Here is a 19,274-nt window from a genome sequence, read left to right on the forward strand (position 1 = left end):
GGCCTAGAAATGCTGACAGTAGTAACTTAGATGAGCATGCACTGCAGGGACAAAAAAAATCCCATCAAAATTGTGGACACTAAGAATTTCTTGATTAACCACTTTTGTTTCTTATTAGTTGTGTACCCTGTTCCCGTTTGTTTTGTCCTTTTTTTTGAGTAACCTTACATGGACTAAATTATAAAGTAAAACAAAAAAATCTAGTTGTAGGCCTGAGTTGGCGCACAGCGGTTTTAGGTTTTTCCCACGTGACGTGAATGCAGCATCAGATGATGAGAGTGGGTCATCAGCTGCAGACAGTCAGGTGTGGTCGGCGGGGAGATATTCCGACCAAAGCGGTGATCTAGCAGACTTCAACGGGACATAAACAACGTCAACCGCGGATCTGTAAACATGACCCAGTGACAGAGCACCAAGTACACCTCAATGACCAAAGTAAGTTTCTTTTTATAAATGTCTAGCTAGTTTAAAGTTTCTCCGAGGAGTGAGAAGTTTTCTGACGTCTTGGTGTCGGGAGTAAGTGGCAGGCCAGGGTCAGGCCCAGAGACCGTCACTCCAGACTGGAAAAAAAATCCGGAAGATTTTAAGGTTTCTTAGCTTCTTAGCACATGTTATCTAACACGAATCGCTATTTTTATGTATTGTTATGTTCTCGTTGCTACTCCAGTTGAAGTAGTCCGCGTTTAAGTACTTAATCCGCTGTTTCATACCGCTCATGCAATACTACCAACGACGTAACGTTATGTTACGTTAGTAACGTTAGCCAAAATATAAGTGAAATAGTTGAACGTCCACACAAGCCCACATTTGTGTTTTTAATCTGTGCCGAATCGAAGGACGTGTTTTAAGTTTTTAACACATCCATACAAGTAATTTATAGGCTTAGCGTAGCATCATTCAATTCATTTTCCGAAAAATACGTGGGAATCGTGGGAAGTTTGGCGTAAACGTTGTCTTCAACCTAGAACGTGTCCTACAAGGTGAGCTGTTGGTCAGTGTCACACACAAACCTCGCTTTAACGGCTAAACTCCAACCGGATTAATACACATTAGTGTCATTGCACTGCTGTTTTACAGCATGTATCAATAGTGTCGACCTTCCGTTAAACCAGTGCTGCTGTGGATATCCTGTTTTCTGGTTGACCTGTGGCCACTGAATGATGTCTCGTGTTCGTTAGAATTTTACGCCAAACTACGTACAAAATATTTGAAAAAAACGCATCGGCTCGTCTATGGGCAAGTGCTCGCACCCATATGAAAATACTTTTATTCTCAAACGGTATAGGTGTTATACTTAAATTCGTCTTCTCTAGCTTTAGAATGATGCATTAAATTAGACTTTTAGTAAATATTTTGCTTTAAATTACTTCACACAGCAGTACAAATGCAGCTTGGGGAACTCAAACTAAGCCAAATTGAATGATGACTAAGACTCAACAATATTGTCAATTGTATTATGTACAAGGTGTTAATCTGCGCTGATATAGGCCCTACAAATAATTATTAAACTGTTATATAGGCTTCCTCTCAGTGAAAGCCCCGTTAATAAATCAAGGTAAAAACAAATGCGGCGACTCTTGTTTAGAAAGTACCAATTTATCGTTTTTAAACACAGCTGCAGCCTTTCCTGTTTTCATGGAAAACTGTCTCAACGTTAGCTGGCCAAACTCCACTGTTTAACTTCCCTATTAAGCTTAGTGCCAGTCATGGGAAGGCAATGACAGCTAGACAGTCGGACTGTCAGCGAGGTTCTGTTGTTGCTACCCAGCTAACCAAGCTAAGTTAAAGAATGGGGGTGGATAAAGCAGGATGAGGAAGTTATATTTAGTGACTCAGCTGTTGTTTGAGGAGCAGGGAGGGAGGTAAGGAGGGGCACACACTCCATACAGCAATCAACAATTAACAGATAATCACAGTGGCAATGGTGGAAGAAGTATTCAGATCCTTTAGTAAAAGTACTAATACCATATTGAAAATACTCCACTATACAGTAAGTCCTGCATTCAAAACCTTACTTAAAGTGTCTAATCAGCTAAATGTACCATAAAGTACCTAAAGTAAAAGCATGTGTAGTGCAATGTTCCCTGTCAGTGTTTTCCTATTATATCTGATGTTTCTGGATTAATATTACTGCTGCATTAATGTGTATGTTGTATTTTACTGCTGTAGAATTTAAGGTTGTGCTAATAATTTACCTCCTTTATATACTGTTGGCTAGTTTAATCTATAGCAATGCATCATATTCTATAAACTCATCATATGTTTGTAGCGTCTGTCTCCTGTGAGAACCACATATCTCAGAAAAATAGCCCTGTTTTCAGCTTTGTGATGATGCTTTTTCCACTGGATCCAAGAGGCTTTTTAAAGACTTTACTTAGCTTAAGAAGGAGGAGAACTTTCTCAACACATGAAGGAACACTCCGTCCTTCAGTTTATCACAAACATTAAACATCAACACATCTGCAGATACATGGTTTTCATTGGACAGGAAGGGGGTGAAAAAATGTCATCTGAAAAGTAACTAAAGCTGTCAGATAAATGTAGTGGGGTAAAAAGTACAATATTCACCTCTGAGATGTAGCGGAGTGGAAGTATAAAGTTACATAAAATACTCAATTACAAATTTGAGGTACTTGTACTAAAGTACACCACATATGTAAATGTACTTACAGCCCACCACTGCACAGTGGTTATGATGCACTGCTGATTGATGTGTTTTCCTTTAACGTCCGATTATTTTTCTCTTTTTTTCTTTGTTTAGCTCCTTTCAACCTGGGCTGAAGAAAGAAGCTAGAGCCCTCCTCCTGTAATGATACAGGGGACAGTTGACTTTTCAGCTATCCGCCAGAGGAACTGGGAACAGGAAGTGAAATTAAGGGATCAGCTTAAAGGAACCTCAGCAGATGTAACTACTACTGAACTGCAGTGAAAAAAAGAGAACGTCTCTTCTTTTAAAAAAGGGATGGAGTTAATGAATGAGTGGTAGAGGAGTTCAGGGCAATAAGTGGATTCATGATCAGTTGTTAAGTCACCTGTCCATTTGGCTGTCAGAGCAACAACCACAAAATGCCAAATCCCTGTAATCATAGAGCCTTAAATGTGTGGCTTTCAGTGTTTAAATGAATAGACCTCTGTGAAGACGTTACAATCAATGTGGGACTTCATCCAAAGGAGAAAGAAGGGAGTGTCCACACTGATAGAACTGTGAATGTTAAAAATCAGAGAGTGCGTATAAAAACCGATGAGTTGTCACAAGTTGGAAATCCCCTTCTGGAGTGTCGGTTGGTGTGACTGGAACTAAGGTGGAACCACGTGGCTAATCTTAGCCGTCAAGCATGAACCATACATACAGAGCTCTTCAGAAACGGTCTGTTTTCTTCTGGCTGCTGTGGTTTCACTGTGAATCCAAATTGAATGATGTGAACTTCTGAACTGAAACTCAAAGGATAAACCAAAACTAAAAAGGTGCAGAAATTCGACTGGAATGTCCTCTTGTTGGCACAGGAATGCCTGTGATTTTTGGACAAACTCTTGTGCTACTCTGAGCTCGTAGCATTTGGGAGCTGAAAAAAAATCAAAAACACTGGGGAGATCAGGAATATCACTTCCTCCTATGAAACTGATTTTACTTGGAAATAAAGTAAGAGGCCTTCCAAATGGCGGGAAAGGACTACAATCATCTCTTCAAACTGCTCATCATTGGAGACTCCAGTTAGTGCATATTATTAAATTAATTTAAGACTTTATCTGAAGTCAAAGCATGTTGTTTCTAGGGTCCCAGAAGTGACAAATGGCATTAATAGGCCGCCTGCAAGTGAATACATGAATTCAGTGGTTCCCAAAGGTTTTCTGTAATGCACAGGAAGCCCAAAAATGAATGCCCTTTTATCTGCTGGCAACACAATACTTGGGAAACTAGTAACAAAAGAAGCAAAGTAGATTATACTATCAATAACATTAGCTATATGTTTATTTTAAAGCATGCTTCTCATTAGTTTGTCAGAAAATTAAAAATACAAGTTAAATATCGCTTAAACTGGCAGTTTTTTTACACATAGAAGAAATCTATCATAACCTTTCTCAGATCAAACATTTTGACTTGTTATAGTAGGAAGAGCACAGGTTTCACTTGTGTTTGACAAGTCAAAATGGCTACTGTGAAAATGGTTTATTTAACTTTAGTGTCACTCCTCACTCCTGCTAGTCATGCATGCCACCCCACTGTTGTGTGTGTGTGTGTGTGTGTGTGTGTGTGTGTGTTCGTATATCAGTGAAAGCTTTTGCCTGCCACACAAAGGATCACTAGTTCGATACTCCTGTAACCCATGTGTGAGCGTGTTTTATGCTGATTTTTATTATTCTCAAATTTGAGAATATTATACTATTCTCAAATATATATACTATTATTGATAGGGGGTTTTGATAAAGAAAGTTTAAAAAGACCTCCATCTTAACATGTTTGTGTATATGTTTCCCTCACTAATCTAGTCAATGTTGCAGAATATAATTGAAGAGTTAATATGAATTTGTAAGACAGTAAAGGTGCTTTATGAACACACTTTTATGTGTTGGTACGTCAGCCAAATCTAGGTTTATTACAATGTGCAATAGTTTTCTGAAACTCTCAAACTGTCTGACTCAGTGAACTTTATTATAAAGAAATGCCCCGCAGAGGTTGAGACCAGTTTCAAGCCACCTCCTGGTTCACTGTCAAAACAAAGCAGTTAACCGCTTCAGATTGCATCAGCCATGTTTGTTTTAAGCAAGTTTCAAGCTGCAGAAGCTACACACTCTTCCGCGTTGTTCAAACATCACTGCTTCTGAGCTTAGTTATCAGACGTAGTCACTCACTATTGTTGTCCACATCTGAGGTTGGGGATTTTTGTTGTTGTTTTAGATGTGATCAATTCTGACTTTTATACTGATACTTGCTCTGATTCTTGTTGTTAGTAAAGTATATAAAGTCACAAAACATCCGATTACTTTGGAACGCTGGCTGTACGCTTACATGACTTGGGTGTTCCAGCATTAGCTGATTGTGTGACATTATAAATACGATTGGGAACATATCAGCATCATCAGGGTTTTTCATTCCTTTAGTGGAACAATTTTGTGGAGTTTCTTTGAAGAATATTTCCTGAAATGTTTCCCTATAATTCCCGGTTTTAATGAGGGAGGATTTTTATCATTAGAAAAAACAACAGCTACGTCTGTATGTTTTTTTTTGCCTGTTAACAGCGTTCAGTGTCTGTGGACAGGTAGTCGGAGGGTTACAGGTTTCTGATAATGGTTCCCACAAGCTTTGTCTGTGATGGGGCTTAACTGGGCTTGTTTTTAACAAACAGTTATTGTTTTATTTATTGATGTATTCAAAAATGCTTTGACTCATCAGACAGCCTGTTAGTGGCGTTTGTTGCTTTTGGGACTCCATAGTAATGTGGAACAAATTATCAATATTGTGTTTTAATTCAATGTGATTTTGATACTCTGACACCATTAAGTTATTACTTTTTGTTGCACTGAAGATTTGTTTTCCTCTTTACCTGCATACATTCAGCAATTGCAAGACGTTTTAGACTTATTTTCCTCTTTGGTTATACATATATTGCATTGGATTATAATGAATACCTTATAGTGACACTTTTGTTTTTGAAGGTTAAAATATTGTGATAATTGTGGGTTATACTGTACTGTATGTTTCCCAGCCTACTGCTGCTTTGTTCTGATTTGTCATGTCTCTTTTGAACAAGTTCCCACTGGTTCTCTCAGGGAAGGTTTCAGCAGATTATTTAGGCAGGATTTTTTAAGGTCTCTTGTCTCTTTTTAATCACACACTTCAAGCTCATTTGTCTCCAGTATGAGTTCAACCTTTGCCCGTATTTCTCGCTTTGTTTCACTTTCCTTATCCTGGAAACCTAGTTATGACTGGCATGTCTGTTCCTGTTTGGGAACATTTATTTCCTCAGAGCAAGTTACTTGCTAATCTTTTCCCTCTGATCTTTTTGTCTCTCAGGTGTCGGAAAAAGCAGTCTTCTGCTTCGCTTTGCAGACAACTCCTTCTCTGGTGAGTTACCACAGTTTGCTGCAAGTCACATCACAGTAAACCCCTCCATATTTATTAGTAGAAAATCAGTCCTAACTGGACAAAAATCCCCAGAGTAACAGACTCTAGGCTCTCACTTAGGCTCTTCTTTTAGGCAGAGAAGTACAAGCATTTTAATCAAGTCAAGTCATCTTATCTGGGTAAGCAGAGCTGCCCTAACATGTCAGGAGCTCCAGAGGAAGGCAACGTTTTGGACAACATGCAGACATTTTGGTGGAAGGGTGGACATATAGAACCTTTTGATTAAGAATGACTTCCTCAAACATATTGTTTCAATTAAAATATCTGACATACAAAGCTATTCCCATTTGGCAGAAAATACATTTATTGCCATCTCCATGTAAAGGCTCTGCATGCCATGCAGTTATTTTGCCTCATTAGACTGGGCTGTAGTGGAAGGTGAGTGGAGCTACACTAGGAGTTTGTAAGGTGTGAGTAAACTAATAGGAGAGTGAGGCAGATGTCAATCAGTGAGTGTGCACACACTTTAACAGTCCTGACAACATCTGTATAGATGGGGCATGGCTATGAAGGAGCCTTAATGGGCAACAAAGGCATGCAGCTGCATCAGAAAGGATCACAAAGTCCCCTTAAAGTTATTTCATTTTTGCACCACTAAGATTTTTTTAACAATTAATTTAAAAAAAGGGGGTTTCACAAATTGTTAACTTCCTGGAGCCATTACTGTCATGAATATAATTGCACCTAACCTAGATCATTTGACACTCCTGGTAATTTGATAGCATAATATAAACATATGCAATTGATTATGGACGCACAATCTTTGCTGTGGCAATGTACAAAATTTTGGAGGAAAAAAATGATGTTCTGTTGATACTGAAGTGAATGTTTTGCATATTAATGTTGCACACCGATGCAGTACAGGGGAGTCGGTGTTGTCTTGTTATTCTGACTTTTGATGGTCTGCTGGTCTCATGCAGGCAGCTACATCACCACCATCGGTGTCGACTTTAAGATCCGAACAGTGGACATCGATGGAGAGCGGGTTAAGTTGCAAATCTGGGACACAGCGGGCCAGGAGAGATTCAGAACCATCACATCAACGTAATCATCCACAGGCCAAAACTGGTTTTATATTCAGGAATTTTCTTCACTTTCATTTTAGCCTGGCGGTGTATCACTCTATTTGTTTTTCATCTTTCTTTGTCCAGGTACTACAGAAACACCCACGGGGTCATTATTGTTTACGACGTGACAAATCCAGAGTCGTTTGTAAATGTTAAGAGGTGGTTAAATGAAATCTCCCAGAACTGTGACAACGTCTGCAAGATTCTAGGTGAGTCAACCGTATTAATGCAAGTTTCGTATTTTCGTGTTATCTGCATGCTGGAGTGTTGTTAAACGTTCAGACCGACACATGTATTGGTTGGACAGTCTCATTGCTTGCTCAAGTGATGTCTAGGGAGCAGGGACCTTTTAGGACCCACTGTGGTTAAAATAAAAAAGAAGTTCATGAGTTAAAAAAAAGGTCTGTGGAAAAGTTCCTGCTAATGAAAAGGCTGTGTTCTGTAACTGTCTAAACTGTGAGATTCTAAAAACAAATGAAGGAAGTTCAGCCTGATTATTTTAATCAAAGAAACACTACTCCACCCAAGTATAAAAGTTTGACACTTAAGGAGTTTTAACACTTTTCGGAGTGGAGGTCTAAATAGTAAATATAGTTGGTGTAGGCTTTTCATGCACTTGATTAAAAACAATAAAAAGGTTAGATTGTACCAGCCTGCGCCTGTCCTGAAAGAGTAGAAATAAAAATAACTTTTCCTGCTCACTCTTTCAGTGGGAAACAAAAATGACGACCCTGCCAGGAAACAGGTGGATACCCAGGATGCTGTGCGTTTTGGGGAGTCAATGGGGGTTCGGGTGTTCGAAACCAGTGCCAAAGAGAACGTAAACGTAGAAGAGGTAAGTGTAATATAATTTCATATAAAATTCCCTTTAGGTTGTATTTGAGATTTCTTCTATGCGTTTGGCATTCTTTTGCCCTGGGAATGTTACTAAAGCATATTTGCATGTGTTGATTCATGTTTCCTTTTGTACAATTTTAGGGCTGCAATTAATTATTATATTACAGAATAATCTGCAGATTATTTTTATATTAGTGAAAATGCCCCTCACATTTGGGTTTGGATTGCTTGTTTCGTTGAGCCAACACTCCAAACCCCAAACTGTTCAATTTTCTTTTATAAAAAAATACTTAAAAAAAAACAGCAAATATTCACATTTGAGATGAAATGTTTGGGAATTTAACCTTAAAGAATTACCGAAACAAATAGTTTAGTTGCAGATGAATGATCTGTCAATTGACTAATTTTCCAAAAGCTCTGAAGACTGAAGAAGTGTGGTTTGTTGCTTTGCTCAGATGTTCATGGCCTTCACTCACATGGTGCTCCGGGCCAAGAAGCAGAGCCAGAACAGAGCTGAGAGGGAACGAGAGCGGGAGAAGGACACCGTCAACATCAACGCCCACAGAGACCGAGACCGCAGGAAGAGAGGAAAGAAATGCTGCTGAGCCCCAAACTGACATCACAGCCACATAGCGCTCATCGCTTACACAAGAAGCATTCAAACAAGATTGGGAAAACGTGCCTTAGGAGAAAAGTGTTCTGAGTGTTTGAAACGGTCGTTCGCTATTTACTACGCCAAGTTACCAACCAACAGGCGGCAGGTAGTTCTGCCTAACTGCTGGTCATTAATGGAACTGAGGCAGAGGGATTTACAGTCTGTCAGCACTGACTGCATGTAGCAGCTGGGAGGTTACATGAGTTAAAGGATCATTCTGGTGTCTTTGAATTTTTAGCCCATTTACTACGAATCACATTTAAAGCATTCTGTAGTGTTTTTAAATTTTTGCTCTGCTGGCAGTAGGGCCTGATGATGGAGAGGTTGGTTGGTGAGTCATCTCTGCTACTAACTGCCCAGATTACTATACAGATTGCTGTTGAAAATGCTTCCCATACATCCATAATATTTTCAGTATCCCTTGGCCTTTTCATTAGTGCCAATCATCATTCAAATTTGTATTGAAACAAAAAAATTATCGGACAGGTGCCATGACATTAAGAGCAACATTTCTGATTTTAATTGACGATCTTTTAGCCCAACTACCTACTGTGGTTCCAAGAATAACTAAATTATTACTGTTTGTTACAGGATTACAACTAATGACTCTTCTTAATCTATTAACCATCTGATTACAATCCATCACAAAACATGATTAAAGAGTCAGAGCAATCCTGATGTAAACTAACTCAATTCTTTTTCAAGTCTCTGCAAGTTGATTTTAATATTGTAGTGATATAAACAACTAGACAAAGAACAAGAAAACAACTGCTGCCTGCACAGTTGATTAAAAACACAACAATCTGTTTTGAAATGTAGAACTGTATGATCGTGGTGAATGAGCTAAAACATACAGAAACTCTGGTACGGTCTTTTAACTTTGCACTAATGAACCACTGTTATGTGCCGATGTTTTAGTTGTTTTTTCTTAATACAGTAAACTTAATTTACCACTGAAAGGGAACTGGTTGCAGTTGTTACTAAATTGTAACCTTGACACACTAACAGGTGTGATGAGTGCACTCCGTCTGTATACCTTATTTCAGTTCAAATGAGGCCAGTAATAATCCAAGACTACAGTATGTGTGTAACGCCGACAAATTACAAGCCCAAAATGTATGTTTTTTTTTTTTTTTTTTAAATATAAATCTGTTGCCTAGCAAATGTGTCCAAATCCAAATAAAGCAATAAATCCAGAGTTACTGTTTGTATCACAATAAAAAAAATAATATATATATATATAACATAATTCCAAGGTTTACTTATGAAGTGGATCAACCTATTTAAACCAATGTACATTTTATCTACATAATGCACTGAGTGAGTTTATCCCTTTTTCTTCAATGCTGCACCATCAAATGGTTTTCACTGGAATTTAAAATACGAACACCTGATTGGTCTGCAGCATCTGCACTCTGAGTCTCTATTCCGTCATTTCAACCATAGCGGCATTTCCTACCTCTATCTATATATTATATATATATATATATATAATATATATAATATATTATATATATATAATATATATATATATATATATATATATATATGTGAATGATAGTTTAAAGGCACAGCTTCTGAATACGGGCTGTGTGCGTTTCTGTGGATTGAGTGTTTTGATACTTTTACAGTATTAATATAGCACCTTGACCTGCTTTATAATCAAAAAAGACAATTTACTTCAGTTTTGGCAATATGGGACCTTTAACCCTTGTGTGGTGTTCATATTTTTGTTACACAGCCAATGTTCCCGGGTCTGGTGGACCCACCACATTATTAGGCTTTTAAATCAATACAGCCATAACAATTTATGTAAAAATACTTAACAGATGTTTACTTTAGCTCAATAACCAATGATATATACATCATTTATGGTTCATATTTGCCATTTACCCCTGTGAGATCACATTTATGATCATTTTCGTTTTTTGTGAGAAAACACGGAAATTCAATTATAAAAAATAGAAACAAGATTTTTTTTATCATTATTGGTGCTTATTTCTTAGAACGTAATCAGAACAGGTGAAAGTGCTTGAAATGTAACAATTTTGTAACTGTGTGGGAATAGCGCTAAGTTTCATAGCACCTACAATTATTACACTGGGTTCCAGTAGACCCGAACACCTCATATGTAATAGTTATGTGTGTGTGTGTGTGTGTGGGGGGGTGTACTGTGTGCAGTCATTGATAAGTTATTTATGTTCTTCACAGAAAATGAGACAAGGCCAATGAGTTTGAGTTAGAAGAAATAATAAATAGCATAATTTTTCTTTTAGCAAACATTGAAAACGGGTCCCACAGACCCAAACACCATACAAGGGTTAAACTAACTTGAACTCATATCACCAGAAAATCATCCTGATGACTCGTATGTAAAAGTAGCAATACCTTAGTGCAGAAATACTTTTACATGTAAACGGAAAAAAACTGGTGGAAATTACTCAAGTACTGTACTTAAGTACAATTTTTGAGGTGCTTTAGTATTTCCATTTTATGCTACTTTACTTCTACTCCACTACATCTCAGAGGTAAATATTGTATTTTTAACTGCACTACATTTATTTGATGCCTTTATTTACTAGTTACTTTACAGATTCATATTATCAATACAAAATTGGGTAAAAAAAAAAACCCTCTGTAAACTGTGGCTTAGGAGATAAGTGTGTGTTTCTAACTGCAGATAAATGTCCATTCAGTATAACAGCTGAAGATCACTGCTGGAAACTTCTGAAATTAAATGTGAAATGGAAATATCGATTTGTAAGTAAAAATGTTATGTCCCTGGTTGACTCAGTTCAGACAAACACACAGGAGACATTTAAGAGCTTTTATACATTAGTATTATACGTACGTCTGTGTTCAACACCAATAACTTCACAACAACTGTGGCTGCAGCATCAAAACTGTCTGCACTGATGCTAAAGGGGGTGGAAGTGCTTTTATTTTGAAAAAAACAAGCCTTTAGAGGACTAGCCCTCATAAAATTATGCTGCATTAATTTCACATGAAAATCCTGTTTGACACGCTGGTGGATATTTTGTTGGATTACTTTGAAAGTGAAGAACTTCCCCTTCTTTCAGCTACTGATACTTACTTGTCGGTTGATGTCAGAATTGATCTGAAAAAGCAGGGTCTGTCTGCAGAACAAACAGGAATTTACTGATATCTGCATTTAGAAGTTTAAGTAGTGTTCCTTCCCATCAGCACCTGAATGCAGCGTCACACTTGAGCAGTTTTTCTCCTTGTTTCGCTCTCATACTCCTCTTCATCAGTTGGATTTGGGGAGTCTGTAGACACCTGCAGAGACCATCAGCTGATGCTCCCTGACCTTCCTCTGCAGGAAGGCCTCCAGCTCGTTGACGTCCATCTCTGTGACAACGGGTCCCGTAGCAACAAACATCCGGAGCATAGAGTGGATGCGGTCCAGCGTCATGCTGTCCAGGTTGGTCAGCATGGCCTGGATATAGGCCCAGAACAACTGCAGAGACAGAAAATGAGCGTTTTAAGATGCATCTTCAGGTACTCATTATTTATCGTGTGTGTGTGTGTGTGGTAAGGACCTGCAGCTTCTCCTCCCTCTGCTCAGACTGGGTGGTTGTGTTAGAGTCCCTCTCCTCGTCGCTGTCGATCAGCATCACGCCTCTCTCCATCTTCTCTTTGGACGAGCCCGTCTCCACCACGTAATAGCGGCCTCCCGCCTCCTCCCTCAGCACGCCGTGCTGCTGCCACAGAGCCAGCTTCCTGTGCACCAGCTCCTTCGGGGCGCCCAGCTTCACGCTTAGCTCCTCCAGCATCCAAGAACCTTGTGGATGACAAATAGGCAACCAGTCCATTTAAAAAAACAAAAAAAACAATATGACTACATGAGCCCTCATGGAAAACACCTGACCAGATCCTAATTTGCCACATTTCTGGTGCATAGACAAAATATAATAAATCCATTAATTACAGAGGAAAACAAACAAAGACATGAAATCAGTTTTAAAATGAAAGATGGTACTTTTCTCCTGGAAGTGCATGATGATGGCAGCGTGGATGGGGGAGACAGTGAGGTTGGTGAGGGTGCGGTCCTCCAGCTCCAGGTCCAGAGTGACTGAGCCCAGGTGAGGCTTCCAGCTCAGCGTCCTCATGGCCTGAAACACAGAAGACAAGTTTTAATATAGACCAGCACAGCGATGGGTATGTTGTGGTGTCTAAAATAATTATACATGAAGTACTGATTGCTAAACTAGTCACACACACACAAAAAAGCTCATGACAGAAAGAGAGATAACTGCAAGCGCGACACTGTGAGAGCAAGTCAAACTGCTTTTTATTAAGTTTTTGTAGTGGTGTGTAAAAGAACAAGTCATGAGCTGCTGTGGTGTTGTCTCAAAATCTAATCCTGAGGAAGCTATTAGCAAACATTGAGGCTGAAAATTGTACGATGTGTAATGCAAGTTGTTGCTAGCATTTCAAATGTTGCTGTTTACCAGCCAACTCTGAAACCTCAGCTGTCGGTGAAGGTTTTCAAAAAAAAAAAAAAAAAACAACCCTGCATTTCCATGTGTTGATTATCCCTAAGGCAAAAAATAAATCAACTGCATCAAGTTTAATGTCTGAACTTTACCAGTTGATTTTCAGATTGTATAAAAAGAATGAAAAAGAAAGGAACTAAGAAGTGGTGATACACTTATAAAAATCTAAAACATGCAGAACCACCCTGGTGTAACAAACAGAACAGCCAATGGCGGCAGATGAACTCCACCTTGAGTTTCTCGTAGCGGTGTGTGTAGGCTTCCATGGCCTGGCAGATGAGCGGAGGGAGCTCCAGCTTCTCCTCCTTTAGCGAAGGCCAGAACTCAGAGGACAGGATGATGGAGGACAGGGACAGAGACGGCTGCTCCTCCTCGCTCAGCCTCGATTCCTCCTCGCGGATGTTACTGTTGATCCTCCGAGAGTCCGCCATGTCCTGGACACAAGACAGAAGGAAGGGATGTGTGACGTCAGCTAGGGCTGACAATTTAAAAAAAAATGTGTATTACTGATTAGTTTAGCTGCTATCATTTAGATCAATCTATTAATTGTTGGGTCTGTAAAATGTCCAGAGCCAGAGGTAAAAAAAACCAAACTATGCCAATTTACTGTAACTCAACAAATCATTTCAGCTACTTTTTACTTTATTTAACTAAAGTGTCTACTTAACGGTTTTTAATATGTATTGGGACTTTTCTTTAGGACAGGGTAGGGAAACTACATACTGTAACTAGACTGACTTAAATTCTCCACGGATTCCCAGGAGGATATAAAAAAAAACTAAGCAAAGATCTGTTGCATATGTCAACAGTATCATCTCATGTTATAAAGTGCACATTGGACTGTTTAAAGGGGACTACACTGCATTAAATTAAACATTGTGTCAGGCAGTGTTTACCTTCAGCATGACCTCGCAGTAATGCATGTGTGACTCCCCAAACCGGAGCTTCAGCAGCTCCACGTTACGAATTTCCCTGCAAATACACAAAACAGGACAAGACTATATAAAGAGCCGCAGATGTTGACATTTTGGACATAGCCATATCGGAAACAAAAAAACTCCACAAAAGTGAATTGATTTAAATTTGTAAATTTTTCCAACAAAGTCTACGAAGCGCCACCCGCCATTATGCTGGTTCCTGTCATATCCGAGTTATCGTAATTATCCGTTTACAACTTGTAAATAATATACAAATTATCATTTTTTAGTACGTTCTCTCTAGGTTTTTTGTTTGTTTTGTGGTGGTCTGGTCTGGTGGGATGATTGATGATGGGTATGTTTTCGTCCGTTGTGTATAAGTGGGATAGCAGAATATACTAAGGCATTTCTGTACTTAATTTGATTATATGTATGGGGAGAAAAAGAAGAGAAACCTGACCCTTTAGTCAAAGTGTGCTTGTTCAGTTGTACCTGGCAGTGTTGTAGTTGAGCTGGTGCAGCAGTCTGTCGGCCAGCACGGCTCTGTATTCGTCTATGAAGATGTCCTTACTGCCGTAGATACTGACAAGCAAGCTGATGATGTCGGATGACCTACGTTTCGAGCCCATCTTATCTGAAAAGTTTTTGTTTTTTTGACTCAGTAAAATCCAGTGGACGACGAATACAAGCAGCAGAAATAACAAAGAATGCGTTTACTGACCGGGGACGGCGTCGGTCGGGTCTGGAGTCCAGTCCTCTGGGTCGTTGCCTTCTTCGTCACTGTCCTGCATCTCCAGAGTCACCGGGTCCCCTCTGGACAGCTCGGAGGCCAAATCCGTGCAGCCCTCAGCGTCTCCAGTCAGACCGGCCACGATCTGCCTCACCGTGTCCTCCCGGGTCCTTAAACACACCACAGAAGCTTCAACAAAACTCAACCGTAATGATGAGAAAAGTAGCAGCTTCCTTATTTTATCGGTTTGTTTTAATCGGCTCAAAAGTTTTATGCCGGGTTAAAAGAGTGCTCTGTATAAATAAAGTTTGTTACCAAAGCAGAGCACAAAGATCAGGGAGAGATTAAAAATATCAACCAGGAACAATTTAACTTCATGTGACGCACGCTTCTAGAAATGACAACAAACAATTGAATCTCCTGTTTAAAATAATGTTTAAAAAAAACTAAGAGTATAAATGGACTCACCTGAGGTACTTGCGGATTGGTTGGCAGGCAACCTGCAGGATGACCATGGACGGGTCAAGCTCTCTGAGAGCCTTGATGGCCGAGATGTAAACCGTGAGGATGTCCGATGTGTGAACTCCTAAGAATGGATGGTACGACAAAGACAGAACAATGAAAACTCAATTTAAAAGTATGTCCTCCTGCTGCTGTGTTATAACTAAAGAAATACTGTACGGTACTTTCATTCCAGCAGCCAACTCACCCGGGTGCAGCAGACGGCTCTCAAAAGCAGATTTTAATGAAGTGAGGAGCTGCTGTCGCTGGTTGGTTCTTTCCAGACAAAACTTGAGATCTTCAATGGCTGCTTTAGATTCTGGGAAATCTGAAGAAGAGATGGGGAACATGAAAATAAGCACAAGTAGAATGTGGGATGTAAAAATTGAAAATTAAAACATTTGTTTCTAACTAAACTACATTTATTTTAGAGATTTCAGGTCGACAGAGGTCAGCAGGTTAATTTAAGATAAGTTCAGGATGTATTTAGCCTAGCTTAGCACAAAGACTGGAAGCAGGGGGGAACTGCTAGCCTAGCATCGTCAAAGGCGAACCTCCGAGACATGCTGGGACACTTTAAAATAACGACAATAAAACACTGTTTTCTCTCTCACCTCTGATTATGCTAAAGAGCTCCTCGATCCTCATGTTGACGTAGATCCTGCAGAAGAACTGGTGCATGTGGCATCTCCACTGCTTCAGGACAGAGCTGCCAGGCTGGCCGGCCTGGATGCTGGGGACGCTGGGAACACTGGGAACAGGTACCACACCTTCTCTGTCCACCTCGCTTGCAAACACTTTGCTCAGCCAGCCTAGCACCAGCTCCAGCCACTGCTCACACAAAACATATTCAAAATGAAGGCACTTAAAAGCAAACCGCTAATGAGGGGTTTATCCAGACAAGACTTAACGTAACATTCACAGGTCCATGTTTTACCTTCTGGAACTCCAACAGGAAGGAGCGTTCGTATTCGCCCCTGCAGTGCTGCTCCATTCGCTGCTCGATGAGCTTGTGCAGGATTGAGGTGACGGCCTCGGAGCTGACCCACTCCAGCAGCTGCAGTTTGGAACTATAACCACATCAAATAAATCAACCATTCATGCTCATAAGAAGCACATAACACATACATGACATGCATAGTGTCGTTTTGTGTTAATCTGGTTAATGCCATCCATAAAAAAAAGGTATTTTGTTATTATTTCTTTAAGTGTAAATCTGATGTTATTCTGTATGTTTAATCTCCCAAACCAACAAATCATTTCATCCACTGTCAACACAAAAGTATCGATTAGTGCAGCAGAGGGTATTGACAAAACAGTATTCTTACATAACATTATAAATATTAGAAAAGCTATGAATTATGTGTGTTATTTGTCCACTCACAGTACGTGGCTGAGCTCCTGCAGCTGCTCCAGGGCCTCCTTACACCAGCACTGCTGTGTTGGGACCCCGCAGCCTGAACAGACCCCTCGCTCGGGGCCGTCTGAAACCTCGGCCCCGTCCTCGGCCTGCCCCTCCTGGTTCATATAGACGGAGAAGGTCCTGCTGTAAAACTCCAGCACTCGCTCCTGGAGAACAGGGGAGGGGGAGAAGAGGAGGAGGGCCCTGATGATAGTAAAGGCCCGCTCCTGGAGGCCCCCAGGTCCCGGGCCACAGAGACTGGCACGGCCCTCGTCCTGCCACGTCCCCAGCCTCTCCAAACCACCTAGGAGGAGGAAGAAGAGGGGATGTTTGAATAATGTTGCTGCCCTGATATAAATCAGTACTGAACTTATCGACTACATTTTTGTTTTTCTTCTCCTTGCCAAGGAAAGGTTCCAGTCGGCCTAATAGAGTCCGAAAGGCAGTGAGGAGAACCCAGGCCCTGCCTCTCTCCTCTAGCTCGTTCTCCGGCTGTTTCAGCCCGGACCAGAACTCGGGAACCACAATAGAGGACAGACGCAACTGCAAAGTCTCCAGCAGCCAGCCGCCCAGCAGCCGCCCCAGACCCTGACTACACAGCAGGGCCAACGAGTCTGAGAGGCTCTGCTCTGTCACCGAGCAGCCAGGAGACACCTAAAAAACAGAGACCAAGATAAGTCAGTACAGTCACTACAGGGCTGTAGTGTGCAATCTAATATCTATAAATGTATTAATCTGTCCATGCTAATCTCAAATGAAAAACTAGAAGATGCCCGGCCAAAGACATTTAATACACTGGACACTTTTCAAGGTGTGCTTGCCAGGGATAGAGCCACCTGCATGTGGTTGACTTCAACTCAAGACCTGATTCTGAATTTAAGTAAACTGTCCTTGGTTTTGGTCTGGGGGTTTTTTTGTGCACGGAGACACAGGCAAACAGCTTGTAACGTTAGACTAAATATATAGCTACAGACAGATTAAAAAAGTCCCAACAGGAAGACAAATACAGAGAAAGGCAAAGACAGCGTTACATGTATGCCGAATTCAATGCGAATACTTCCTACTAATTAGTGAACTGTCCTACGTCATGTCCCACCGGGTATGGGCCATTACTACAAGAAAGTAATCATTAAATCATGAAATATTTGAATGCAGTCCGGTGGCGACTTGGGTTCCCTTCATGCTCGCTACGTGAGTCCAGTGATAAAGCCCACTCACCAAAGCTGAAGTGACAGTTTCCCAAGCATCAGCAACCCCTTGTTGTGGTGCGGATCCCGAAATCTCGGCTGAGTCTGATTCCATCCCAATTTCCTCCATGTTCTTGGACTTTCTTCAGAAACAACGAACTAGCTAGTGTGAGTAAAACATTTCAACTTTGGATTTGTTTTGTCATGCTATCACGTCGCACGCGTCTGTGTACAAGTACGCATTATGCCTTAGATGTATTTTTTTTAATTAATCTATAAAAACAATGATGCTCTTAACAGTAAAACTCTTCTTTTATGAATTTGAAATAACGTTAACATTTCATGGTTGTTGCTTGCGTCTCGCGGGTTTACTTCTTCGTTGTGGTCTTCTTCTTCTTTTTCTTGGAAAGAGTTTCCGGCAAACCGTATCCCAAAACGCTTAACGTTGCCCCCTATCGTTAAAAACCCGCATCGGTGGTTTCCGTTTCTCACTGGTGTTAATAGTTTTATTTTGAAGTTTCACGTTGTATATTGTAGCTGTCCTAACACTAGTGAACTTGACAACTAACCTGAGTGCATTTACAATCATTAATGTTTACCGCCACCCAGTGGTCACAGTGAGGAACTGTAACACTCAATTTAATTTTCTGGCTTTACACTGTATTACTGCTAGTTTAAACGTTATTGATATCAACATGTACACATCAGTATTATTGTGAGTATTACAAACACAATGATAGCATCCATATTTGTCATAATTGTATTAATCACGAGCCGTTTTATAACATTTACTAACCATTAATGTGAAACATACATGATCACTACATGTATTTATTCAAAATAACGAGTATAGCTGCCCTCTAGTGGCCACAATGAGTAACTGCAACCATACCGGTGTCAAGGTAGACTTATTAGGAATAGAACAACTTCCGGTGTTAACATTCACAATAAAACTTTTACAACATTTGTAGTTACGGTTTTTGGCCACCAGAGGGCAACGTATACTCGCGATTAAAAATGATGAAAATTATCCTCCAGTTAATACTTTATTTCTTTATTAAACACAGACAAAAACAAGATGAACAATACGTACAATAATAATAATATGAACAAAATATTAAGAATAAAAATAATAAGTAATTAAAATAACCAAATAAATGAAAACAAAAAATATTTTTTTAAATTGTGGCCTCACAACACAGTGTTGAATATTAGTATAATCGATATTAATAAAAATGTATATAACATTAGTGTGAGGATTACAAAAAGGAGTGATCGTCTGTGTGACTGATTTAGAATCATGAGTGTTCACTGCCCTCTTGTGGCCATAGTGAGTA

General features: G+C 39.9%; 2 protein-coding genes across 3 annotated transcripts; one reads left to right on the top strand and one right to left on the bottom strand.

Annotated features, from left to right (window-relative positions):
• Positions 1-270: 270 nt before the first annotated feature.
• Positions 271-9,881, top strand: LOC144529718 (ras-related protein Rab-35). Of its 2 annotated transcripts, none has more exons than XM_078268978.1 (7): positions 271-435; positions 2,762-3,711; positions 6,014-6,064; positions 7,045-7,168; positions 7,276-7,400; positions 7,902-8,026; positions 8,484-9,881. In XM_078268978.1, exons 2-7 carry the CDS (start codon positions 3,657-3,659, stop codon positions 8,631-8,633), a joined length of 630 nt encoding a protein of 209 aa, XP_078125104.1. In that variant the 5' UTR covers positions 271-435; positions 2,762-3,656; the 3' UTR covers positions 8,634-9,881. The 2 variants fall into 2 exon arrangements, with proteins under 2 accessions (XP_078125104.1, XP_078125105.1); XM_078268979.1 differs by lacking the exon at positions 271-435 and adding an exon at positions 1,900-1,990.
• Positions 9,882-11,496: 1,615 nt separating this feature from the next.
• anapc2 (anaphase promoting complex subunit 2) lies at positions 11,497-18,334 on the bottom strand. Its single transcript, XM_078269827.1, has 14 exons — positions 17,969-18,334; positions 17,155-17,404; positions 16,733-17,054; positions 16,286-16,418; positions 15,963-16,179; positions 15,557-15,676; positions 15,316-15,433; positions 14,839-15,017; positions 14,610-14,751; positions 14,097-14,172; positions 13,431-13,634; positions 12,684-12,816; positions 12,244-12,485; positions 11,497-12,161 (listed from the first exon to the last, which is right to left on the bottom strand). Exons 1-14 carry the CDS (start codon positions 18,065-18,067, stop codon positions 11,952-11,954), a joined length of 2,445 nt encoding a protein of 814 aa, XP_078125953.1. The 5' UTR covers positions 18,068-18,334; the 3' UTR covers positions 11,497-11,951.
• Positions 18,335-19,274: the final 940 nt, after the last annotated feature.

This window comes from Sander vitreus, chromosome 15 (assembly GCF_031162955.1).
Source record: "Sander vitreus isolate 19-12246 chromosome 15, sanVit1, whole genome shotgun sequence".
NCBI lineage: Eukaryota > Metazoa > Chordata > Actinopteri > Perciformes > Percidae > Sander > Sander vitreus.